The 27,338-nt window shown below is 41.8% G+C and overlaps 1 protein-coding gene across 1 annotated transcript; it reads left to right on the forward strand.

Annotated features, from left to right (window-relative positions):
* Nucleotides 1-1,087: 1,087 nt before the first annotated feature.
* On the forward strand, nucleotides 1,088-3,008 carry LOC120224501 (BDNF/NT-3 growth factors receptor-like). The gene is made up of 2 exons (XM_039222733.1): nucleotides 1,088-1,240; nucleotides 2,595-3,008. The coding sequence occupies exons 1-2, from the start codon at nucleotides 1,097-1,099 to the stop codon at nucleotides 2,778-2,780; spliced, it is 330 nt and encodes a 109-aa protein (XP_039078664.1). The 5' UTR covers nucleotides 1,088-1,096; the 3' UTR covers nucleotides 2,781-3,008.
* The last annotated feature ends 24,330 nt before the right edge of the window (nucleotides 3,009-27,338 follow it).

Below are 27,338 nucleotides of genomic sequence, written 5' to 3' on the forward strand. Positions count from 1 at the left end.
TGGACACTGACGATTGTAACTGGACATCAGTCTAAGAGCTCAGGGGCAGACAGTTGTTGTGGGGTCTAACTCCTGTTGTCTACATGCCCACCAGCTACCCCACCATCAGGCAGAGCATCTGAGCTGGTAGTGCTGGATTTTTTTGGCCTGAAAAGTGGGACCTGCCACTCCTAGGGCTGCCATGCAGAAATTTCATCATGGTTTTAAAATTAGGCATCCCCGATGTGCTACAGACCCCAAAGTGAAATTTTTAACTTTTCTCTGAGAAGTAAGAAATCATAAACAAGTGTCCTTGTCAAACAGAGTATTCTGTGCCTGTGCTAAAGCCTTTGCCATCTAACACCTCAGCCTCAGTGTTTTTACTAAAGTGAGCTTTTTCAAAACTGGGTTTATTTATTTGTTTTTGTACAGAAGTTCAATTATAGTAAAGTCCTAAGCTTGGAGTCCAAAGACCTGACTTCTTTGTGTCCATAGCAATCTGAACCTCAGCTGCCTTGTCTGTAAAATGGGAATCCTCATTTCTGCCCTGCCCATGGCTGGATTGTGGCCAGAGTATTTGAGGCAGCACTGTGCACTCATCTGAAGATGTTCAAGTGGAAGGAGGCTCTGGCCTTGCTAAAAAAGTTGAGTCACTTGTTGGGTCATTTTGGACACAGAGCCCCCTACTTGTTTCCGGGTCAAAATGATTGTGTTAATTAGAAGATTGATCTTGAGCCCTCTTCATACCAGAAAAACACGTGTGTGCATGTGTGTGTGTGTGTGTGTGTCTGTGTGTTTTATCTATGATGAACATCTATCAAGTCATCATCTCTGTCCTACCTAGTTTTGAGAAAGAAAGAATAGGAAACAATATGAAAAAAATACTTGGACCACTCTTTGCCCTCTCCTTCTGTTGACTGAGATGATAAAGAAATTGTATTTTCATCATGTATTTATAAATAATTAAAGTTAATAAATACAAATAAAGGAAAGGGACAAAGTGCCCCCCTTCCCATTTCTATCCTATACTTTTCCTGCTGATGGTGGGGACTTGGTTATCAGGTGACTGACCCCCTCCTGTTCCCCCCCGCTTCTCCAACAGGTCGGTGGCCACACAATGTTGCCCATTCGTTGGATGCCTCCAGAGAGCATCATGTACAGGAAGTTCACCACAGAAAGTGACGTCTGGAGCCTGGGAGTCGTGTTGTGGGAGATCTTCACGTACGGCAAACAGCCCTGGTACCAGCTGTCGAACAACGAGGTGCGCGATGGGCTGGGCGTGACCCCTGAGGGCTGACGTCGACAGGCATGCCTTGGCTGGAGGCCAGGAGACGATGTTGTGTGGCCTTGTTGGGAGTGTCACCTCCCACATGGCCTGCCCGGTACCTAAATGTCATGGCCAAAGTATCATCACTCCCTGAATTTAAGAGTTACAGAGAATGCAAAGCAGCATTTGCTGACACACTTGAGATTCACCAGTGATGGGACTGAGGAATCACTTTGTGCTGCTCATCTGGTAAATTAATAGCAGATGTGCTATGTCCTCGCCTTCCGAGCCCAGCTAGATTTTTTGGTAGTATTCCAATAAGGTTGCAGGACTCTCTCTCTCTCTTTTTTTCCACATTTCATTAGAACATTGTAGTGTTTTGTTTCACTATTTTATTATTTTGTAAATATGTCTGTATGTGAGACATAGCTTCTTGGTCAGGCACCTCCCATCTTCCTCAGGCCCTTCAGGACAGTTGTGGATCTATCTCTTATTCCAGCTTCAAAATCCAGAATAACCACTTATTTCTACAGCTCTGAGTTCCCTAATCAGTCAGTGCCCTGACATTAAAATTCCAGATTCCATCTCAGGCCAGTAAGACTAAAAACATGTTGGAATTCCAGACTGAGGTCTAGAAGCACCCCACAGAGAGATAGCATTTCTCCACCAGTGTGGTGACGTCAGTGCAGTATGAGAAAGGGATAGAAACCAATCAAATTAACCACGATTTACCAACCCATGATTATTGCTATCTTGCGTCTAAAAAAAGTGAACACTGAGTGGGTTTCTTTTTTTCTTTTTATGTTTTAATTATTTCTGAGAGAGAGAGAGAGAGAGAGAAAGAGAGCATGAGCAGGGGAGGGTCAGAGAGAGATACAGAATCTGAAACGGGGGGCGCCTGGGTGGCTTAGTCGGTTAAGGTCAGACTTTCACTTAGGTCATGATCTCGCAGTTCGTGGATTCGAGTCCCGTGTCGGGCTCTGTGCTGACTGCCAGCTTGGAGCCTGGAGCCCATTTCAGAGTCTGTATCTCCCTCTTTCTCTGACCCTCCCCTGCTCATGCTGTCTCTCTGTCTCTCTCTCCTAGAAATAAATAAAAATATTAAAAAAAAAAAATCTGAAACGGGCCCCTGACTCTGAGCTAGCTGTCAGCACAGAGCCCGACGTGGGGCTCGAACCCACAATCGTGAGATCATGACCTGAGCTGAAGTCGGACGCTTAACCGACTGAGCCATCCAGGCGCCCCTGAGTGGGTTCTTTAGAGCAGCCCTCTCCTTGCACAGACATTTGTTGCATCTGCACTGTTTCTCCTCTTGTCTGACTATGTCTTTGGTCTCCGTCTCATCCAGGTGATAGAATGCATCACTCAGGGCCGAGTCTTGCAGCGACCTAGAACGTGCCCCCAGGAGGTATATGAGTTGATGCTGGGGTGCTGGCAGCGAGAGCCCCACATGAGGAAGAACATCAAGGGCATCCACACCCTCCTTCAGAACTTGGCCAAGGCATCTCCGGTCTACCTGGATATTCTAGGCTAGGACCCTTTCCCCCAGACCGATCCTTCCCAAAGCACCTCCTCAGATGGGCCGAGAGGATGAACGTCTTTTAACTGCCGCTGAATGCCATCAATCTGCTGTTCTTCACTCCGACAGTATTAACACTGAGAGGCTTTCAGAGGGAAGCCATGTGCACTTTTCCATCCGTAGACGCAGTATGGACTTCTTTTTGGCATTATCTCTTTCTCTCTTTCCATCTCCCTTGGTTTCTTCCCCAGTTTTTCTTTTCTTTTCTTTTTTTTCTTTTGTCTCTCTCCTTTTTTTTTTTTTTTTTTTTTTGTCTTCCTTGCTTTACAGTCCTTACCCTTTCTTTTGAACCAATCTGGCTTCTGCATTGCTATTAACTCTGCATAGACAAAGGCCTTAACAAACCTAATTTGTTATATCAGCAGACACTCCAGTTTGCCCACCACAACTAACAATGCCTTGTTGTATTCCTGCCTTTGATGTGGATGAAAAAAAGGGAAAACAAATATTTGACTTAAACTCTGTCACTTCTGCTGTACAGACATCGAGAGTTTCTATGGATTCACTTCTATTTATTTATTATTATTACTGTTCTTATTGGTTTTGGATGGCTTAAGCCTGTGTATGAAACAGAAAAACTTGTGTTTAATCTGGAAAGCCTTTATCTATGGGAGATTAAAACCAGAGAGAAAGAAGATTTATTATAAACCACAGTATGGGAGGAACAAAGACAACCATTGGGATCAGCTGGCGTCAGTTCCTACTTACGAAAAACCCAGCCACTCTTAGCTGGGAGGAATGTATTCGGCACCTTCCCCTGAGGAGCTTTCTGAGGAGTAAAAAGACTGTTGAACTCTGTGCCATGGACTCTTCTTTTCCCATTACCAGAAACACTAGGGTGTTGTAGAGAGAAAAGATGGCTTCCATGGGACGCAAGATGGTGAATCACACGCTCCGACAGTCTTGTCTTTGCAGGTCATGGTGATAGCACTGGTTTGTTTTTCCAAGTGTTGTCCACTGAACCTTTGTCAAGTTCAGCTGAAAATGGGGGCATTCTTGTCCAGAGATCATTTCAGGGTCAGGTGGGAAAGCCAAAGACTTGGAAAAGATAGGACAAGCTATAAATTCGGAGGCATTATATTGAACTTTTCAGATAGCATTTCCCTCCGACCCCTACCCTCCACCCCACCTGTCCTTTCAACTGTGCAAGCAAAATTGTGCATGGTCTTCGTCGATTAATACCTTGTGTGCAGAAATTACTGCTCCAGACGTCGTGCCCCTGATATGTAGAGCAGATCCATAAAAGGTATAACTTATATAATTAGGGGAAGCTAATGGAGTTCATTAGCTACGTATAAATGTCTCTGGGTTGTATGGTGGTGATGGGTTTTAACAAATATTGACCCCAAAGCCTGGATGTCCTCATTCACGTCGAATCAACTGTGGGACTATGGGAAGGGAAGACTCAGTCCCTAAGGGAAAAGAAACCTCACCTTGGGGGCATTGATGCATTGCATTGATGTTAGTGTACACAGGCCAAGACCTTGCTCTGGGCTCTGGTTGGGAGAGTGGTTTCATTCCAAGAGTACTCCATTGTCAGTATGCTGTTTTGGTTTTTTTCACTCCATTAAAAGAAGTAAAACTTCAGGCACAGCATGCCATTGGGAAGCTGTGTCCAGACTGAGCTTCAGAGGTATGCTTCTGGGTAGAGTCACAGGTTTTGCAAAAGAAGGTTGTAAATTTAAATAGAAATTTACAGTTATTTGGATGATCAGTTTTACCAAGGAAGAAAACTATTTCTGTTCCTCAAGAAAACTTGCTACCCTCTGTGAGGGGAATTTTTGCTAACTTGACATCTTTATAACACAAGCCAGATTGAAAGCTAGTGATTCGAATTCATCATAGGACATTTTATTTCATATTTGTTTCTGAAGGTGCAATTGCTCTGTTTAGGTTTTGCTTGTGCCCTTAAATCCTGGAGCACCTTGTTTTCCATGATAGGCTTTGAAAGCCGCTTTTCAAAAAATCACAAGTGTCGATTAACAGAGAACAAAAGGAAAGACAGTAGCATCTACGGTCAAGTGAAGGGGGTTGGATGAAATGAGCCCTATAGTCCCTTCAAGTTCTATGCTGGCCTATGAGACATGGGAGTTGAGTTGATTGTTCTCTTTGTCGGTGGAAAAAATACCCTCCAGAATACACATAATAATATAATGAAAGCCATATCTCCATGATATATACCTGCACGTATATATCCTATTAAGGACCCATGGTACTGTTAAAACACTGTGGCACTCTGGGAAGCAGTAAAGAAGGGGCAGATTTGTACAAAACTTCTTTAGATTCCATCAGTGAGGACCTGAGAACCTGCACACTTTTGTCAATCTGCGTGACTGGCCAGCTGTGTGGGGTGGGAGTGGGGGGACAGGGATGGGGTGGGGTGAAGAAGCTGCAAGTTATTTGTCTTATTTTAACAGAGAGCAAAGGAGGCAAATACGCTAAGGGATCGAATTCAAGAAGGGCTGTGCAGTTTTAAAGAAAGGATTTGTTTAAGGCAAATGAGAAGACGGGAGCATTCTATTCATTCCCATGTTGTGTTTTCTTCTGAAAGCAAAAAGCAAAAATAAATAAATAAATAAATAAAAATTCTCCTTACCTTCTGACAAGTCCCTCAAGGTCTTGAAATGAAAGGTTCTATGCAAGTGCAAAGTTTTATAGTTATTTATATTGCTGACCATTATTCTTATTTTTTCCTCTGTTGTCTCAAAAGTATGTACTGATTTCAGAGACGTCGCGCATTGAAAGAATACCAGATTGAACGAACCACCGAATAGTTTAATGTATTCATCACCATTCTTCCACCATCCCCTCTTCTCATGCTCTTTTAATTTTGAGACAAGGAACATCCTCATCCTATGTAATGATCACAGAATATGGCCTGCTATCAAATTTGTGAAAAACTCCAACAATAGTAGGGGCAAACTGAATTCTCTAGCCCAAACTCAGTCTGACAATCATTTCCATTTACAAATTGTTTAATAGTTTTCCAGACACTTTTCACATCTGTTAGCCAATTATTCCCATTTTTTTAATAAACGAGGGAACTCAGAGAAGTTAAGTGGCATGCTAGAAATCTCCAGGTTAGCTTCTGGCACCAATGGGACTTAATGTGAATGTTCTAACTCTGAAGTCTGTGATTCTGTCCACTAGAGACTCCAGGATACAGACAAACAGTCTGAGAAAGCAAGTGCGCTGATAAATTCATGAAGCAGGACATGAAGTTGGAAGAGCAAAATGAAATACATGAGATGAGAAGCAGCTGAAATATTGTGATATATAATCATGCTTATAGCTTCAGCTACATCCTTGTACACTGAACCAACATCGTAATCAGGCTTATTTAGAAAACACTTTGAACTCTGCTAGAAAAGATTATATCAGAATTCATATTATACATATGCGTTCCCATCAGCGCTACCTGTGGTATTTTCATGTATTTATATGTGTGTTATAAATACTTGATTTATACATATACAAACACACATACATTGTGTGTTTGTGTGCTTATGTATAAATGTATAGGCACACAGTAATAGAGATAATTATGAGTAGGGTGCAGTATGAATAATTTGCTTAAAATCTGCTAAATAATCAAAACTTTTTAATGTCCTATTGCAGTTAATGCTTCCATTCTCCATGTGGGTAGGACTACATCGCACTTTTCAACTCTGCAGTACTGCATGGGTGGAAGACATATTTAAGATAGTGCTTCCCCAAACAACTAAATCAAAGCCATCCCACTACACTGAGTCCTTTCTCTGACTCCTTGCAAAGGAAAATGCAGACTGAAATAGATCTCCTTATGTAAAGGTCCGGGAAAGGAAACTGATTTTTTTTCATCCTTTTGCACATTTGTATCATGCTCACCTTGTCGCACGGTGACCCTTGTACACTTGTGTTCAGAGTACAAGCATTCCAGAAGAGATCCGGAATGTTGGGAGCCCAGTGTCTCAAAGGCCATTGGTGAGAAGTCTAGACCCCATAGCAAGACAAGTGACTCAGGATTTCCCATATCTGAGTGGGAATGGAAGCAACAACCATATAAAATGCTGTCCTTTGCAAAGAGCCATGACAGAGGGATCCCCTGGTCAGGAATAGACTTTTCTTTTGAACTTTTCTTTTTTCGCAAATTGGATCTTCTATAATGCCGATAGTATTAAAATGTATGTCTGATTAAATAAATGATTCCATACATACACACACCCTCAATTCTCTTGTTCTCTCTCTCTCTCTTTCTCTCTCTCTCTCTCTCTCTCTCTGTTTTTCCTATCATTTGAGGATTTTTATTTCCAATGATGAGGTTGGTTTGGCACATTACAGAAAATCTCACAAGGGGAATGGCTGGTGACCTAACTCCTCAGACGGCTAATCTGAAGATAAAGCACTTCCTTCACAGTGCATAACGTGGAATGCAGAGACTCCGAGGTTGTGAGAGCAAATGGTATTCTAAAGAATTAGGGGGTGGTAGGGATTCGTAGTTAAGTATAACAGCACACGAAAGGGTATTTTCTTGTTGTCAAAGCTGGAATAAATCACTGCTGATCAAGTCAAAGGTTCTTGAATACCCTTAGTTTTTGCATTGTCCCCTCCTCTTTCCTTTTAACTTTATTTATTTATGTATTTATGTATGTATGTATTTATTTATTTATATTTTGACTCCATCACAAACACAAAACAAAGCAAAAAATTATATATATATATATATATGTGTGTGTATATGTGTTGCAGGCAAAACACTGTGAATTTCACAACAGCAAACAAGCAACTCTTTTGCCATCTTAACATACGTCTCAGGAGACGAAATGGGAACACATGGGGATGTCATTTTTTTAGTCTATGCATTCTAGGCCAGGTCTGTGTTTGTTTGTTTGTTTTTTCCTTTGGTCCGTGCATTAATGAAAATGATCCTGAATGAAGGTTGGCCAAACGTTAAACATATATAGAGCAAGCATAATAAAAGCTGCTAATAGCCACATGTGTGGATTGGAAAGAAAAATTGGAGAAAATGAAATGAAATGTATAAAGGCCTACATCTTGCAGCTTGTATATCTTACTATTGCTTTAATAATGTATAAAACAACTGGAAATGTTTTAAATACAAGGTCTTTGAATTAAATGTGGATTTTAAACATGTAATCCCTTGACAAATGACCAAATTATGGTGAAATATATTGCTCCCTGCATCCATTGATCATTACTTGTCACTTACAAATCTGCCTAGAGATGTGGACACTGTCTGCATTTGCTTCTGTACATGGAGAGATGTTTGTATATATCCAGGCCATATACACACACACATTTTAGTATCTCTCTGAAGATATATTGCCCCTTAAATTGTGACCTGGTATTTGGAACTCTCTTTTTCTTTCCTTTATTTCCCTTTTAATGTGACGTCTCTGTGCTGATACTTACTGGTTCTTGTTTTGCAATATGTTTTGAGGTTCATTGCTTTACTAAGACCCACTGCATCTTGGCTGATTTCAAAGTGATACCAGAATATCAGTGTTCAAAAAAAAAGTTTTGTTTGTAAATCATGTGACCAGCTTCTCTCAACCTGACACGGAAAGTCTCTTGTACTACAGTGTATTTAATAAAAATGATGTCTTACAATAAATAACATCCTCCAAAAGAGACACTAAAAGTTACATGATAATTACTTTAAAAATGTATAGCATTTTCACAAGGCACGTGTGCTCTTTTTTCCCTGTCTATCTTTCTTCGGTCTGTCTGTCTGTCTGTCTGTCTGTGTTTTAGATGTGGTCACTGCAGATGCCTGCAGTGTTCATTTGTTGAAAGCAAGAAGAGTATGTGGCCTTTGGAACAAGTATCACGGCTGATCCCTCTATAACCTGGCACTTTCAACTTCTGTCCTGGATAACAAAAAACATCACTGTCCAACAAAATTTTCCACAATGACATAAATGTTCTCTGCACTGTCTGATGTGACTAATTGGAACTTCAAATGTAACCAGTGTGACTAAAGAACTGAACTTTAAATTTGACTTAGTTTCAATTAGTTCACATGTAAATAGCCACATGTGGCTCATGGCTACCATGTTACACAGCACAGAGTAAAGAGATCAAATCACTGTGATGTCTAGCAGTTCAGATCTAGGAAATCTGCCAAGACACAAGTTGTGTACCATGGCATCCCCGGGTAGGGGCATCTTTAAGGATCATAATGACCCAGGAGCAGTAGCCAAATTGAAGATGCCATACTCTTTTGGCTTCTTGGTTAACTAATGATTCCTAAATGGAAAAGGTGAAGGAGAACAATATAGATGGTGTTTGTCAGGGGTCCAATAGCCTGTCTCTGCCTTGCTAACAGGTGGCCCACCTACATTTACTTCTCAGTATTTTCAGTGTCTGACCTCTTCCCCTCCATCTCCTCTGACAGGAATGGAGACATCTGGGTAACGTTCCTAGTGGAGGCTTCAGAAACCTAAAGTTTGGCAATGGATTATCCCCAAATCCAACTCCTCAGAACGTTTTCTTCATGAAAGCCCCTCTCACTGTTGCATATAATGTTTTCCTTGAATTAAAAAAAATATATGGCCACGTTCACACTCAACAGAGACTTGGGGAATTCAAAACTGTGTAAGGAGGGAAACAGCTTATCCAAAAATCCAAATAGGATCATGTGTTCCTATAGGATGGAGAATGTATCCCACTGAAAGAAACTGAATTGAAGGAGGAAGGTTAAACTACAAGCACATGACCAGAAGCCAATTTGAACTATTAAAGATCCACACTTCCACCACACTATATTCTGATAGTCCTGTTGTTGAGACCATTACAAGGGTATCAATCTAAATTCCAAATCCAAGGTCAAGGTTTGCAGTGCCCTTGTTTGCTTCTTCTTCAAATACAACCCTGTAGTTCACCCTTAAAGATGGATTTAAGACCCACCTACATAATCAGAATAAGTTCCTTCTCCTCAAGATCCTTGTATCTTCTCCCTTAAATGCCATATCCACAAGTTCCAAGGATGACACCCTGGGTATATCTTTTTGGAGACCACCATTCAACTATAGTATTTTACCTCAAATTTAAACCAGCCCTGGGAGGCAGTTACTATTATTATCCCAGTTTACATATGAGAAACTGAGGCACTAAAAATTTAAAAACTTGCCAGGAAGTTTGATCAAAATAAATTGACCAGTAAATATAGTGTTTACTATTTGTCATGGAGATAGTCATTTAATGCTCAGGGGCTCCCACTGCAGGCAATGGCCAGAAATGCAGGCACCTGGGGGATAAGGAAGCCTTGCTGGTGGGACTTGGGCTGGCCACTTGACTCAGAGTTTAGGGTTTGGTAGAGAGCAACTCAACATTTCCTTCTGATGCCAGGAAGACAGGCTTGTGGAATGAGGTTATCAGTGGGAGCTAATGCCAAGATTCAAGCTTCAAGAAGACTAGAAAGTTTCTAAGAAGTTACTTGGGGGTGAAGTCTTTGGTCATTAGGGACAAAGTGAGCATTTGGTCACTAAGCCAAAGCCCAGAGTCAAGAGAGCATCACCAGCAAGGTCTTTGGAGTGGTTTCCTAGTGATCCAAATTCCCACTCTCAACCACTCTTCAGTCAGGGAGAGGGTAAGCCTGCAAATGGAGGGAGCCACCTCACAATGGGGTTCTGAGTTTGGGGGTGATGTTAGAACCTCTTTTGCAATAATATCCCTGCACATTTAGCCACTTCCATAACATCAGTTTCTGTGGTAAGCTCCCATGATGAGGGCTGTTGTAAGAGCTAATGACCCTACCTGCATTGTTACCAACAGGTGGTGTTTTACAATGAATGCAGGGCTCAAACCCAACTCACTCAAACAAGCAATGATGTAGTATCAAGACTATATGCCTGCATTGTAGGCCAGGAAACTTACCCTCCCTGTCCTTGTGTGGAAGTCACACTCAAAGGCAGATGCAATGATATACTAATGCCAGGGCCGGCCTGGCCCATGTCTAGATCAGGTGACAAGGAAGGACAAAACAAGACCCAGGGAGCCCTGGTCACTGTAAGCCACCTTCCTGGCATGAGAAAGCTGGACTTGCCAGATTCTTTTGCCTCTTTCATGCAGGAAAGATGGCACTTGTACAATACCTAAAATAAATTCTCAATCTTCAGAACTAGTCATTTCATATATATACAAATCCTTCTAATGTCCCTTGTGCTGATTAACAAACCCTATTGCTTTGGTAACATTACTTTAAATACCAATTAACTACTCAAGTCATTTCTCTCATAGGCGTTGCATCTATATATCATCCATAGGGTATCTATATGTCATATATTGGACTTATATATTCAATATGTCACAATATCTAATCACTTCTAGTGTAGAGGCTGGATATAACTCACACACACACATGACATCTATACACTGACTTTAAAGTTAATGGCCACACAGACAATGTAACACATCCTTGTGGACAACCACAGCCTTTTATCTTATGGGAGATATGGGGGTCTATAGATACCAACCACAGTAGGAAATATTTTCCTTTAAATCAACTTATATTTGATTCAAGTCCATATCCCACAAAAGAAAAATCAATTTCAACAATTACTCAACAGGGAAAGGTATGCCCCCTTTCCCAGGGTAACCCAGGGATCTCCAGGCTCATTGATACCCAGGAAATACCCAAATTTACTGCTTATTACAATCCAGTGGTGTTGGTGCCAAAGAAGAGGGCTCTGTATCTAGGAAAGACACATCAGACACACCAGAGCCAACTCCCAAAGCCTCCCTGATGTCCTATCCAGTAGGTACTGTGACTACCTACTCTCAAGAAGGATCGCAAGTCTTTACCTCCAAGACTTTAACTTAGCTTTCAGTTTAGTTTGGCTTTTTTTTCTTTTTTCCCATTCTTTTACAGTTTATCAAGCATATGGACATGCTCAGAACAAGATGGGAGATTTGATGCACCTATTCAGTCTTCCATACTCCTTGGAAACCTCAAAGCTTTCTTCCTTAATTTGAGATGAGTGTTCTCTTCACATCGTCTTATTCTGGCAAAACGAATATTAGAGCACTCAGCTTTTGTTATGGGTCAGAATCACTTGGATAACTTCGAAAAATGTGGAAACCAAAGCCTCACCCTGAAAAGCTTAGTTTCTAATAGTCTGATTTCGGGGCAAGAAGTAGGCATTTTACCTCAAATTCTCTAAGTGCTTGTAATGTGCAGCTGAGTTGAGAAATACTGTTGTAGGGGATGATGCTGCTCAGCCCCCCAACTTTAACCACCCAAACAAAAATCACCTGGTGATAGACCTAGGCTTTAATTCAGGAGAGAATGGACCAGACAGAGAAGTGTCTAGGATTTGAGTTAAAGGATGCTAGATGGAGCACTAGATAGATTTGAAGCAGATCATCAGCATCTAAGAAGTTGAGTAGTGAGCTATAGGTTCTTTCAGAAAATAAGTTTCCTGCAAAGCTCCATGGAAGCCAATGTTGGCCCAGTGCTTAAGGGAATCTATCAATCAACCAGTCCCGATCAGCAAAAAGACTGGGACTTCAGCTCCCCATTGTGCCAGAAGACTGGCTGGTGGTTCTCCAACCATAGATTCTGATGAAGATCATCCTACGACCAGCCTGCTATAATATGCAAAACAACCACAAGGCTTGGGCCCAGCAGGTGACCATGAGGACTGAGCTGGCAGGATACGATGGAGTTGAGTTTTGCCATATTGCTATTATAAACTGGCCCCAGATCACTGCAGGGGAGGCACCAACACTTCCTTAATCATATAGCTTAAAACTCCCACAACCCCAAGGTCAAGATTCCTCTTCAAGAGTCTAAATTCTGTCATACCAGACTGCTGTGTGCAATCCGAGAGAATAATGGGCAACTGAATTGGGAACACACAAACCAGCTACTGATTTTGTCCCCATGAATCTTCTCCCAAATCATACTATTCTAATAGTTCTGCTATATGCACTAGCTAGCTATTTGTTCTTATTTGTGCTGATATTGTAATTTCTATTTATCTTTTTCGTTGTTGTTGTTGTGGGCCATTTCCTACAACTAGAATGAACTAGAGTAATTCTGTGACATCTTTAGGATGATGGTCATTTCTGTTCAGTTCAGCCTGACCACAGGACTTTTCTATAGTGGACTTTCAAAAAGCTTTTGCAAAGTTATGTAATACTTTCTTAGTTTGGAGAGAGAACTTTTTGGAGACAAATCATGGTCTTTCCTGCTTTAGGAAAGAGGGATGAATATGGATCAGAATGGTTGTCCCAGATCTTTTATAGCATCACAGATTCACAGAGCTGGAGGGGCTGCAGAGGGTAATCCTTTGGACATCTTTGCCAGGGGGTCCAGTTCTAGTGAGAAGGAATTTATTTGAACATATCTTCCTGCCCTCCCCCCTTGCCAATCCCCCCCCCCCAAAGTCTATTTGCATTTTACAAAACTCCTTAGCAAGTACTTCCTGGTGCTGAACCAACATCTGCCTCCCATGGGCTCAGATCTCCTGGGAGTGCACAGAATAACTCTTATTCATTATTACTTGGCATCCCTTTATGACTCCCTTGTGCTCTTCCTCCCACATCCATCCCCCTACAGAAAACTCTAGAATGCTTGCCAAATACCCAGGAGAAAGGGCAACAAACCCAGCTCTGCCTGGTAAAGCTTAGCCCAGCCCACATTCCCTGGTTACTCTTTATTCATATTAGCTCACTTTACTGTATCTGTTCTTCAGGCTTCAACGCTTCTTGACACAAGCAGAAAGTAACTTTTAAGGGATCAGAGAGATTAAAAGTCAGATGTGTCTCATCTTCTGGTATCAAGACAACTAATAGAGGTCCACAGCCCTGATATCCAAAGGCCATCTAAAATTTCCCTGGATGCTGTTAATAACAAGGAGAATGAGGAGAGCCTGGGTGGTTCAGTGGGTTGAGCATCCAGCTCTTGATTTCAGCTCAGGTCATGATCTCAGGTCGTGGACTCAAGCCCTCTATCAGGCTCTGTGCTGTGAGTGGAGCCTGCTTAAGATTCTCTCTCTCTCTCTCTCTCTTTCTCTCTCTCTCTCTCTCTCTCTCTTTCTCTCTCTCCTTTAACCTTCTCCCCTGTTTGTGCTCTCTCTCTAAAAAAACAAACAAACAAAAACTTAAGAAAGAAGAACAAGGAGCGTAAGGGATTCTGGATATTCCATGGGACAGTGAGATTCACCCTCTCTGATGAGAGAGAAAAAAGGGTGAAAGGCAATGCTTATTTGCCTACTCAGCCAAGGGTGGGGGTGTTAACCTAAAGATAGCCTTAATTTTATTTGTTTTTCCTAAGGAACATCTGCTTACACAATGATTAGACACTGGCATTCATTAACACAGGAAGTAAAGTGTCTGAGGTTTGTGTCACTGGGAGTGTTCAAGAACAAAATAAGACAGACACTCGTGGGAGTGATTTGAGAGCATTTTTCACACTGTGCAAAGGTTAAGACTAAGAGACTGTCTAGTATTCAGGGGGCACAGGCTGTTGAGAATTCAGTTATCTGTAGTAATTGGGAGTCACTCTCCTTGGAACTATGGGATGGGGGGACGATGGATGACTTTGACCATGTGTACATGCCATGTGAATGAATACCTAATGAGGGCCTGGTGGCAGCAGCGTCTCAGAAAATGCTTGCTGAATAAATGAATAAATTTCTCAGGCACACAGTGAAAAGAATGCAGAACATTCTGTACACCCTTTCTACATTCCAAAGTACATTTACATATATTATGGCATTTTGCTTCCTAACATTCCTGTGAGGCTGGAGCACAGGCTTTCCCTCCCCTGTCTCCCATTTTGCAGATAAGGGTCTGGTCATAGTTTAATGAGTTGGGATAGTCAGAACTAGAGGGTGAGTTTCCTAATTCTTCATAGAGTTTTTGAACACTCAATCATCTGGCTAGTGACTTCAAGGAAAATTTCCCAGAATCTTAGTTCTCATTTATAAGATCAGGAGATGGTGACAGTATATCCTAAGCCCCCTGCCTCTTTCTACCCTCCTCCCTTATTCAAAAAATAAAAAAGTGATGCTATTAAAAATTAAGATTGTCAAACATGTGAAGTATTATATGAAAGTATAACCAAAAGAAAATAATAAAGTTTAAAATCAGCTACCTCACCTCTACATCTACTCTTCAAGACTTCCAGTAATAGTCAGTTGAATAGATATTTGAAAAAATGCAAAATGCAGGAATCAGATTTTCCCCATTCATTAAAGGGGAGAATTGAAGACCTCTGCAGAGAAATGATAGGACATCATCCCTTGGCTGTGAGGAGAAAGGGAGACTAGATGTAGACTCAGTAAAGTTGGAGATTTGGAGCATACTTTGGGGCTATACCAGCTTGTCTCTGTCAGGTTACAGAGGAGGACACTAAGGCATAGAAGGGTCATGAAGAGTCATGTAGCCATTAGGGGCAGTGCTGAGTCTCATCCTCAGGTTTCCTAACTTCTAAAGACCCTACAGCTATGGGCCTTAATATCCTATTTCTTTGGCTCCCTGCAACTGAAGCAACTGCATCTCCATCTTCATCACTGCGACCTGTGTGCATGTGTGCCTGGGTGTGTGTCCACAGCAGGACTCTTTCCTCCTTCATTCCCTTCCCCCCAAAATAGGGTTCAACACCTATGGTCAAGATCAATAAAAGGTGTGTATTAACAGTTTAAACATCTACAAAATAAATTTAAAATATTTATTCCAGTCTTACTAAATCTCAATAAAAAGAACAACAACAACAACAACAAAAAACCCAAACATCATTCCCTAAATGTTAGCTGTCCCCACCAATTTCCAGATTCCACCTAGGAGATCAGTCCCAGATAACAATGCTGAGGATGGGAAAGAATCAGGGCAAGCTGTAAAAAGCCCCTCATTTCTATCCCCCATGTTGGGACCCCCACTGCCCACCAGTTTCAGCCTTAGCTCTTGGAACCCACTGCCCTCTTGAGACACAGTCCGCCCTCCATCATCCTACCTATTGGCTCCGCATCTCTCACATCTTTTTAAAGAGATATTTTGGGAAGCAGCACACGCACATCCAGAGACCAATTACTCAATCTCCCAGCAAGTATGGAGATGATGGAAGTATAGCCTTTCTGTCTCCTAGCAACGGCGTGGCAGGGGGAGGCTGGAAAGGGAGCTGGTTGCCCAGCACCACCCTGCGTAGAAGGCATTTGCGCATTTCGCTTTTGTTGTCTTTGATGGCCATTTCTAAATCGGGCTCTGTATTCTTGGGGGGATTTTAGGCACTTAAGTTATTCTTTTAAAAGATCTCTGCTGACATCCTCAGGTCCTATAATTAACATCTCAAGCCTTCACAGGCCGGAAGTGTTCCATCACCCCTAAAAATACAGAGCCCCATCTTGGTCTTCCTCCCGTAGCTTATTAGGAATTTGGCCAGTCTTTACTTCTTCACGCTATCTCTCGTCTTTACACATATTCACCCCAGATGTGGACATTCAAACACTCCTTTTTTTCCTTTTTTTTTTCTTTTTCTGAATTGTGAACTCTGCCCTCTAGAAAAATCAAGATTACAGTCACTGGACATCTTACACAGTCTGCTTTTTAACCTAAAACAACCAATCAAAGCAGATTTCCACACCTGTTGTCCCAATGCCTCCATGGTCTCCAGCTAGGCTCCACCCCCCCCCCCCCACAAATGTGTCATTGACAAGGTAAACGTTTGACAAACTGGGCTAAGAATTGATTAAATGAGGAAGGAAGGTATGAGCTAACAGGATAGCTGACTCCCCTAACTGGAAATACTCAGGATCCCAAGAGAGAAGGCTGTTGAGTGGAAAAGCAGTTGCTTCTGCTGTTTATGGGATAGGGATATCTGGGGAAAGAGAAAGAGGTGGGATCAGAGAGAGAAGGGAGATTTCCATTATCAATCAAAGAAAACTGAAAGGGTGAGGGAGTTGAAGAGAGCTGGGTCTGCTCCAAATTCAGACCCCACATCTGTTATTTCTGACCCAAGGGCCCCTCAGCTTTGCAAACCTCTGAGAAAGTCAAACCTTCTGGCTAAGGCTTGAAGATAGTGAGAGCCAATGGGAACACCAAGGATTGAAATGCTTTTGAGGGCCAGGGTGGGGGCCACCAAAGGTCAGGAGGTGAGACACCGAGTGCTTTGTTGCAAAAGCATTGATTGAAAGAACAGGAGGTGGCACTAAGCCTGCCCTTCTGTGTTAAGTTTGCAATGACCATTCAGATACTGGGCTGAGGAAATGACAGATAAGATGAGAAGCTGGGATTTCTAGATAATCTTACAAATTTTATTTCAGCCAAGCAAGAGGCTGTTTCTCTAATAAACAGGGAAATTCCTTCCCTTCTCTGCCTGCCTATGCCTCAGTTTGTTCTTCCTGGAGGCAAGAAATTTGCACAGATGATACCATTTCCATGGGCCTCCCCTCTGTAGCCCATGGCTTACCATACAGAACCTGGTCAAGCTGTCCATTTTCAGTCCTTCTGAGCCAGCCCCTGAGAGATTGAAACTATCTTGCTTCTAGATGGAATTAAAACCTGACAAATATAGCTCATAGAGCCATGAGCAATGGCTAAAATTCTAGTAGAAAAGGAAGAGAAGAAAGGTGTCTCACACTGGCTCTGAATCCCAGGACAAGTCCCACAGAGGGGTACACAGCGACTCCTGGGCACATAAGGTCCTTTCCACTCCTGGGCCCTGCTTAGGAGCTAAGCCAAGCCTTGGGAGATAGGCTGAGAGATTCTGAGAAGGGGATGGGGGGTTCAAGAAGAGATGAAGAAGGCAGAGCAGAACCTGGTAACTGCTTGGGTTTGGGTTTGGGTTTATCAATTATTCCCTAGAAGTGAGAAATGGGGTAGACATGATGCGACTGCTGTTCCTAAGTGAAATTCAAAGGAAAATCTTTCATGGACAGGAATTTTGTTCTTGTGGATTCCTTCTGTGCTGGAGACTGGATCCGGCAGATCCAGGGGTCCATGAAGGATGGACGGTGTCAGCGAGAGACAGTGAGAGAGCCCCAGAGATTCTTTCTGATGACCAGGCAGGCATCTCTGCTCTGACAGGGGCTCAACTTTATTTTATCATTAAGTGTTTGGGGGACAGCACAGAAGTGGCATTTGCCTTAGACAATGGTTTCTGATAACAAACTTCTTTGATATGTAAGAAATTTCCCAGAACATAGATATGTAGAAGACTCATGCATAACGTTTACAATAGTGACTGATGTAGGGGATTTAGATGCTTATCCTAAGGGGAAGGGAGGCATCTTTAACAAACCAAAGTTTTTAGCATAAAAAGGGTGAAGTTACTTCTCTGTGGGCAGGGGTCAAGAGCTTGTTTATTTAAGGTGGAAGTATCAAGAAAAACAGGTCTTTCAGGGAACACCTCTGCTCTCATAATCACAAAAGAAGAAGTTCCTCAATAGGTTCCTTCACAGGGAGCAATCAGCATATACAAGGCCAGAAAATGCTCTAAGCAGAAACAAATGGGTGAGGGTGGATATTTGTCCTTAACTCTAAATTAGTCTCTTAGTCTCAGGGCCAGACTCAATTGTCTTTTATATGCAAGGCCCATAGGAAGAGGCTTTTTACAATCATACACAGAGCTTTCATCTAAAATCTCTTTTGTAAAGGCAGGAATATGCTTTTCCTTATGAGGTATCTGTGTTTGGAATATTGGTCTGATATGGAATAATGTGAGGCCTGGTCAATACCAGCAGCCTCATTTCCAACATGAGCCAGTAGTAGCCGAAGGAGATACCAGGTTTCATTTCTCATGGCAGGCGCTGTGTAAACGCTACCATATCCTTGCTGTGACTGCCATCCAGAGAGGCCGGTGCGGCTCCCGGCACTTCTGGTGTCCTAAGTCCCTGTAGAGGTAGACTATGGAAAGTCAGCAGAGCTTAGGTATCCACTCCCTGCAGGAACGTTGGAATCTGCTATCTCTTACAGAGAAGGGTAGATCAATCAGGACTCTTCCCTGTCACCCCTTCACATCAGTGTGAAGAGGAACATGAAGTTAGAGCTCTCAGGCCTTCAAGAGCATCCAAGTGCACAGGAGGGAAACAGATTCCAGTGTGGGAAACCCCTCAACTAGTTAGGGCATCTCAGATCTGTGGACTCAAGACCAATCCTCTAAAATCATCCGGGGGGTCCCTGGGTGGCCAGTTAGTTGAGTGTCCAATTTTAACTTAGGTCATGGTTTGACCTACATCAGGCTCTGTGCTGACAAACAGCTCAGAGCCTGGAGACTGTTTTGGATTCTCTAGCTCTCTTTCTCTCTGCCCCTCCCCTGCTAATGCTCTGTCTCTCAAAAATAAATAAATGTCAAAAAATTTTAAATAAATAAATAAAACCATATTCAATCTCTAAAGGCTCAATGCCAGTTTGTACTTCCTTAAAACTGGGGTGTTGACCCAAAGGCCAAAACAGATACTGACAGGGAAGCTAACAGACTGTGAAAATAGATTTTCTTCCACCATTTTGCGCAGGACCAGTTCTTTGTCCTGTAAATCTGGGCTGTCTCTCAGGACTTCCCAACTTTATGGACAATATGCCCAGGAGCAAAGCACAATTCTCCAGATTGTTAGTTCTGAGCCTGCTGAGGTTATTTCATCACTTATGTGAAGTTCTGCATGTTCAAGTTCTGTTCTGACACAGGCCTTTGTCAGGAGCCCAGTTACCATGGCAGTGCCTCCAAAATAGAACAAGTCCGACACATATCAATAGACAGTACAATAAATAGAATAAGTACTCCTTACAATACATTATTCGTTTCTACAGAGTAGTAATTACAGAGAGTTGAAAATAACTACACCTCCCCCCTTCATTTAATTAAAGGAAAACAATTCCACAAATCGGAAATGCACAGTGTTTATATCAGAACGGAACTGAGTGGCCGTGTAATTAAGAGGCCAGGATCACAGTTGAATTTGCTAGGGAAAACTTAATGCTTTAAAGCTAGAGCCTTTCAGAGAATCATTCTTAAGCATTCTCTCTCAAACCCAACCTATGGTGTGGTTTGGTTAGAGGCACCAGCTAATTATGAACTAAGAGCATCACCTAAGAAGCATAACATTTTTTTTCTAATAGTGGGGTGAGACTTCTTCTCTGTTTTCCCATGGCTACCCTGGTTTGTTGCTAATGTCCCATGACTCTCTCAAGTGTCATGCTTCAGATCAAAACTTATATAAGCACCCTGTAACCACAGTGTTTAGGAGGCTGGTGATAGACCCTTTGAAAAGATGTCTAAGGCTATGAGAAAAAAAGAGACCCATCTTTATGGTAGATATTTCAATGAATATTGCATCATTTGAGCTATTTGTAGATAAATGCATGTCTGAAGGGCCCCAGGATCTTGTACTTTCCCTGGATGGCTCCCCATCTTAGAGTAAGCAACCTGGCAGAGAAGAGAATATACTGCCTTTGGAACCAGACAGGCCTGAGTTCCAGAACCAATGTTGTGTCTTACCTTGAGAGTCTCTTAGCCTCAGTTTTACAGATGTGTAAAAGTGGGGATATCACTCTCTAATTGGGTTGCTGTGAGAATTGAATGATGTGTAGGTACAAGTTCCTAGCACAATGTCTGGTCTATGATAGGAAATGATTATTAGTGTCTTGTTCTGTTTTTACCACAGTGGCTGTACTTAGCATGGTAGACTTCCCAGACATAGACTTTGGAGCCAGTTGGATCTAGAAGTGACAGAACCCTGGGAAAGTTAATGAATTTCTGAGGCACCCTGTCCCAACTCTTAAAGGTAGCCACCACTGAGAACATCTCAGTGTGTTGAGAAGAATAACAGAGATGACAAATGTTAAGTCACCTAGCATAGAACCTGACACTTAACAGACATTGTCCCAGGTTATGTTCCCTGGGAAGCAAGCACTGGGATGGAGGTCAGCATGTAAGGAGTGCCACTGGGGTGAACAGTTGTGGAAGAGATGGAAAGGAAGCAGAACTGGGAATGTGAAAAATGTCTGATGCAGTCCACTTGCCAACTTAACAGCAAATGACCACTTTTCCTCCTTGAGACATGGTGCTATGTCAAGGACTCCTACTGGTCCCATAATGGGCAGATTGTACATTTAGCAGTGGTGATAGCTGAATCATCCTTGGTAAGTTCATGTACATGCTGACGGCCTATGCATAGCCTGCATCTTTGTCACCATGACCTTCACTCTGTGCCTATTGTGCATTTACTAGAAAGTCTGATGACAGAGGCTGAGGTGAGTGGACCCAAGTATTCTATTTGGTTTGTGCCTCTTTCAGGGGCAAATACTCTGTGAAGGCCATTAACATGAGCCACTTACTTAGTTTCAGCCTCTCTGCTTCAAATACATTCTTTTCTTTTTTTTTTAAATAACTGATTTTTAGAGCAGTTTCAGATTTACAGAATGATTGTGAAGACACCGTTTCCGCTATCATTAACATTCTGTGTTAATAAGAGTACATTTGTCACAATTAATGAACCAATGTTGATTGATCACTAACATCCATTCTATACCCAGATGTCCTCAGTTTTCCCTGAGTGCCTTTGTCTGTTCCAGGATCCCACCCAGGACTCCACATTTCATTTAATAGTCATGTCTCCTTGGGCTTCTCTTAGTTGTCACAATTTCTTAGACTTCCCCGGTTTTGCTGAGTTTTTGACAGCTTTGAGGTCATTTATTATATAGCCTATTCCCCCACTGGGATTTGTCTGAGGCTTTTATCATGTAATAATGTGCTTTCGGAAGGAAGAACACAGAGCCATGGGCTGTCCTTATCACATCATTTAAAGAGTGCATGCTATCAGTGTGACATCACTGTAGGTGCTAACCCTGATCACCTGGCTTGCGATGATGTTACTCTTTTCTTCCCCTTCCTTTTCTATCACCTTGGGGGTGGAATAGAAGTTACATAAATCATTTACAGTTCTTGGGTATGGAGGAGGCTTTGTCTATCTCTCCCACTTATTTATTTATTCAGTCATTTATTTAACTCAGTATGGACTCATAGGTATTTAATAATAATCCAAAACAACATCATTTATTTTGTTGCTCAAATCATTCCAGCTCTGGCCATTTGGAACTCTTTTAATTGGCATCTACATCCCTTTGACATAATCCTATTAGTGTGGTGTGTTTTTGTTTTTGAGCACTTTCTCTCTTTCAGGCACTATAGATACACCCACCTCATCTTAGATACTTTTTGTCCCAGTCTTGGAATTAGCCACTTCTCCAAGGGATCCTGGTTCCTTTTATTAGTTAATAGTATCAGAAGCCAAGATCTGTTCTCTGTTCTCTGGGTACACTTGTTGCAATTAGGGTGTCATTGCTTCCAGCCTTTCCTCTCAGCTGACAGATCAAAGAGATATATGTATGTATACTAACGAGCATATGTATGCATATCTATAAGTATTTGTTTATGTAATCATGTATATCTATATTGGGCCACAAATGGGTTTATACTGATGTCTCCGATTGTGCTCTGTTACCACATGGAACATTTCAGCCTCCTCCCCTTGCTTAGCTGCAACCTCTTACTCCAAAGTAAATTATCCATATACTTAATTCAATAATATACATGTAAACCTATCCAAGTTTACATGTATAGTGGTTTCAGAATTGCTAACCCATACCCTCATGGGGAAAAAATGTCTATCAACTAGAGTACAGTGCGTAGGTACAGTTCCTTTTGCCTTGCCGCTCATTCCAGATTAGGTCAATGCTTGATTCTTCTAAATCCATTCTTTATCCTTCATTGATAGTGAAGCTGGACCCTCTATACATTTTCTCTTTGTCACTGGCATGGTTAATCTTTGTTACTAGAGGAACACTGGAGGAACATGAAAAGAGGAAGGAGCTTCTCTTCCTGGTTCTATGTGCTCTTCCCTGCTTGCTCCTATAACAGAGGAGCAGCCAGCAACATGCAGGATATCCATGATACTCACTTTTCCAGCAAGTTCTGCCAGCAGGACTTACTTCATGGACGTATAACCAGTGTAGTCTCTCAGGACCCCACTCTCATAAGGAACTGTACACTTGGTTTAACACTCTGTTGATACGATCTTGAAAAAATTTTTTTTTAATATTTTTATTTATTTCTAGGAGAGAGAGAGAGACAGCGTGAACAGGGGAAGGTCAGAGAGAGAGGGAGTCACAGACTGAAACAGGCTCCAGGCTCTGAGCTGGCAGTCAGCACATAGCCCGACGCGGGGCTCGAACCCACGAACCGCGAGATCATGACCTAAGCGAAAGTCGGACGCTTAACCGACTAAGCCACCCAGGCGCCCCTCGATCTTGAAATTTTTAATGATTTTATCTTTGAACTTATGGGGAAGTCCAGTGGGACCACCGAAAATGCACCTGTGCAGGGGAGACAACCAGGTAACAGTGGCCACGTGCACAGGCTCAAGTCCACAGGCACAGCAGGCAGTGCTTAGCATGCACATGAGCATGAGCAGCTGGCCTGGGTACCTACCCTGTGCACACAGCATATGTGGGGCAGGTCAAGGCCCTGAAGACCCCAGAGGATAGCCTGGCTTGGATGACAGAGTGGCAGAAACAGCAGTGGTGGCTGCCACAGCCCTGACTGAAAGAAGAGACACCTCCTGAGTTCAGTGCTGGAACCTGTGGGGAAAGGCTTGCTTTCCCATCTGTCCCTGGAGCTTGTCCCTGTAGCCGCCTCACAAACAAGAACTCTCCATCCTGAGTGCCAGGGCAAGAACTGCCTGTGTGCAGCTAGTAGATATTTGAGTAAATGATTACAAAATGAAGGTATAATATTGTGATTTATAATCTGAAATATATATATTTGGTCTTTATCCTTATTTCAGGCACAGAGCTCCAAAGTTCCTTGGAATTCCCTAAATGATGAGAGCAATAAACATCAATGAGGTGACTTTTGGGAAGTACCTAAGGGTGAAGGCTGGTTGCCAGGAGAACGAACCCTGTGATTCAAGGGCTGAAATTTCCATACTACCCACCTGACCTCCAGGTAGGTTGAATCAATACCAATGGCCGGTGACTGAATCAATCAGGTCTGTGTAATGAAGTCTCCATGAACACCCAAAAACAGTGTGGGTGAGATTGTTCAGAGAGCTTACTGTTGATGCAAATATGGAGGTTCAGGGAGAACAGCACACTTGGAGAGGTGTGGATGCTCTGCACCCTTTCTCCCCCAACCTTGTCCTATGCATCTTTCCATCGGGTTGTTCCTGAGATGTATCCCTTTATAATAAAAAAATAAAAGGGATATATATAAATATCCCTTTATAATAAATATAATAAATGAGAAAGTAACCTACTTTCTCAGAGTCTGTGAGCCACTCTAGTAAATTAATGAAGTCCAAAGAAGGGATCGTTGGACCCTCTAGTCTATAGCTGGTCACCAGAAGCATGAGTGATGACTAGGACTTGCAAGTGGCATCTGAAGACACGATCTACCTGGAGATAGTGTCAGACCTGAATTGAATTGTGGGATGCCCAGCTGGTGTCCCAGAATTGCTTGAATGCATGGGGAAATTACTCCCCCCATTACTACACACACACATTGAAACTGGGACCACAACTCCTCAGAAAGCATACACAATGGACATCACAATAAAGCATATCAGGGAATTACTAGAATTCTTCAAAGAACTTAGTATCTCTGGTTTGGAAACTTGCAGCAAGATTAGAAAGCAAATTTAGAACTAGAAATTATATTTAAAAATTGTTGCATCCATTCAAAAGGAACAGTAGTTTCCTATGAATTTTTCAATGAACAAATTCCTACTAAAAAGAAAGGCGATTTTTAAATTAATGTTTTCTTGTCATTGAAGATATAGCAACAGATTACATAGTGGGCATTTTGAATTATATACAAATTACGAAGTCCCTTCTGGTTTCTTGTACAAACTCCACAAGTTACAGGAAATGTCAGAGGAAGCATTAAAATGCCACAGTATGAATTTATGTTTAAAATTAAACTCAGACTTAAACAAAACTGATTTATATAAAGGGTTAAGTCTTTTCAGAAAAAAAAGATTTAGAATCATACTCTAGATGTACTAAAAACTTATTTTGAAATAATTTATCAGAAATTTGTTCTGATGTTGTTACAACCTGTAAAACACTCTTAACTCCAATTACAGTTGCATCCGCTGAAAGAGACTTCTCAAAATTCAAAATTACTGTTGTTCTTACATTTGCCAAGAGCAACTGACATTGTCTTCAATTCATTGAAAATGAACTTGCCACATTTTGATGAAGTTGTAGAAAAGTGGGCCAGAAAAAAATCAAGATAGCACAGTAATAAAGCATTATTATTTATTATATTATAAAAATTATGATTATCATACCTAACATATTAATTGATTAATAAGTTAAATCCACATGGCCTTTCTTCTAAGCACTTTGCCTTTAATATCCTATTACCATAGGGTGTCCCAGATGATATGGTCCAAACAGCAGTGCTGTTTGCACTGACCACAGACCAGCTGCAAAGCCCTTTCCTGTTATGGGTACTGGAAGCTGGCGGTCTTTCATATGACCCAGTGTGGAAAATAGACCCTAAGGTGCCCTATATTCATCCTGTGTATAAGTCTCTTTTCCTTGAATGTAGGCAAGACCTGTGATTTGTTTTTAACCAATAGATTATGGCACATATGATGGGATGTCACTTCTTATCATCCATCCTTGACATTCTTAATATTACAAGTTGAGAATATCCTTGTTAGCCAACCATCTGTCTTACCCCATGAACATGCTGTGTTCCATTCACTATATCCATAATGATCCAGTGTATGGGTTGGGAGTTTACCCTGCTTTGGAACTGGGCTACTCTGGAGAACAATTCCTGGGCCTGGTTCTCAGATCTTTCTGTCCTTCCCCTGAGGACATGAAAATCACTTTGTAAAAGGGCAGAAGTCCACATCCAGAATTACTGTGGCACCACTAATTGCAGGTCATTTCTTATCTAATAGCTTCCAAATAAGGTTTCCTTTGAAGATGTTGACACTGTACGGTTTCAGAGGATATAAGGACATGTTGGGTCACTTTATAAAAATTTGCCCTAGTTCCCACAAGTCAGTTTGTTGGTCTTGAGTGTCCTGCTTTAATTTGATAAAGATTTATGTTTTTAATTAAGCAGTTAGATCCCCATGATGGGAAGTGGATGTAGAGGGACAGAGATTTAAGAGTGTGGCAACTTGGTGGTTTGAATTCCAGTTTTCTGTCTAAAATTCTATTATTTGGGACAGCTGCTCAGCCTCTGAGAGACAGAGGCCTGATTTTAGACAGAAGAGTCCCCCTAAACTTTATTCCTCCTTTATTCCAGGGTGGGGAAGCATGAAAATACTTGTTACCCTGAAAAGTCAGAACAGCCAGGACTATAGGACAGATGGAGAAACAGAGGAAGAATGAGGAGAGCAAGAGATGTGAGGAGGCTATATTCACTTTTCTCGTGTCCTCCTTTTATAAATTTTAACATTTCACACTTAAACTTTTCCCTGGTTCATATTTCTGCATCTAGCTCTTTATTATTACAGTTTACCAATAGATATGATAAATGAATATAGTGAATGATGGCTGAAGGTCGACCAGATGGCTTGATGACTTCATTTAATTCTCTTTCTTTGGGAAAACAATTGAAAGAAATTCTAGCTACCCTTTCTCCTGCAGGCAGGGGTGTGCAGTGATCACTTTGGAAAATGGAAAGATAAACATGCTTATTGTGTGCCTGAAAGCTCTGGGGATCCTGGAGACACTTTCTGCTCTACCATTTTATTCGAGAACATAAGGAATTAATTGTACACCTTGCTGTGAGAAAAAGGCACATTGTATATTCCAAATATCAAGATCTTTCTTTTAGGATTAGAAATGTAGTTGACACAGAGAAAATACTTTCAAGATGTTGTGGGGGGACAAACAAGACCCCAGCTCTTTAGAACTAATATTATTCAGCACCTGTATAGTTTCATATCTCTGTGGGTTAGGGGTATCTAGTGTTTCTCAGAGACCATAACCCAGACATCCATAATCAAACATGAGTCCTTTCAAAAGATACAAAAAGAAAGAAGGGAGTAGACATAAGAACTTTCCCCAGAGCTTCAAAATATTTCCAGATATGAGAGCTTTGAAGAACAATTTCCTCCTTGGGGATTTCCAGCCTTCTCAATCTGAAAGGCAGGCACACGGATTTACATTTCTTGTTCATGCTGGATTTCAGTGCGAGTCTAGCATGGAGACTGGCTTTCAGACATAGTGGGGAAGGATGAAATAGAATAGCTGGGGCATTTGCAGTCACCCTTGGGCTCTGATCCATTCTTGACTCTTCGTTATGAGCTCTTTCCGTGCCTCAGTTTCTTCATTTGTAAAACATCTACTTCAAATGGCTATTGCAGTAATGACATGAAAATAATAAGCAATGGATTCTCCTGTACAAAGGGGGCCATCACTAAATGTGTGCCTGGTTAGTCCCACAAAGGCAGGTCTCTCTGGACCCCCAGCACTGCCTCATGCCCGGTGCGCAGTAGGTACTCAAGAAGGTTTGTCAAATAGATGAATCATATTCATTCTTCATTT

The sequence above is a fragment of the Hyaena hyaena genome, unplaced genomic scaffold (genome assembly GCF_003009895.1).
Source record: "Hyaena hyaena isolate Hyena2069 unplaced genomic scaffold, ASM300989v1 scaffold_1183, whole genome shotgun sequence".
NCBI lineage: Eukaryota > Metazoa > Chordata > Mammalia > Carnivora > Hyaenidae > Hyaena > Hyaena hyaena.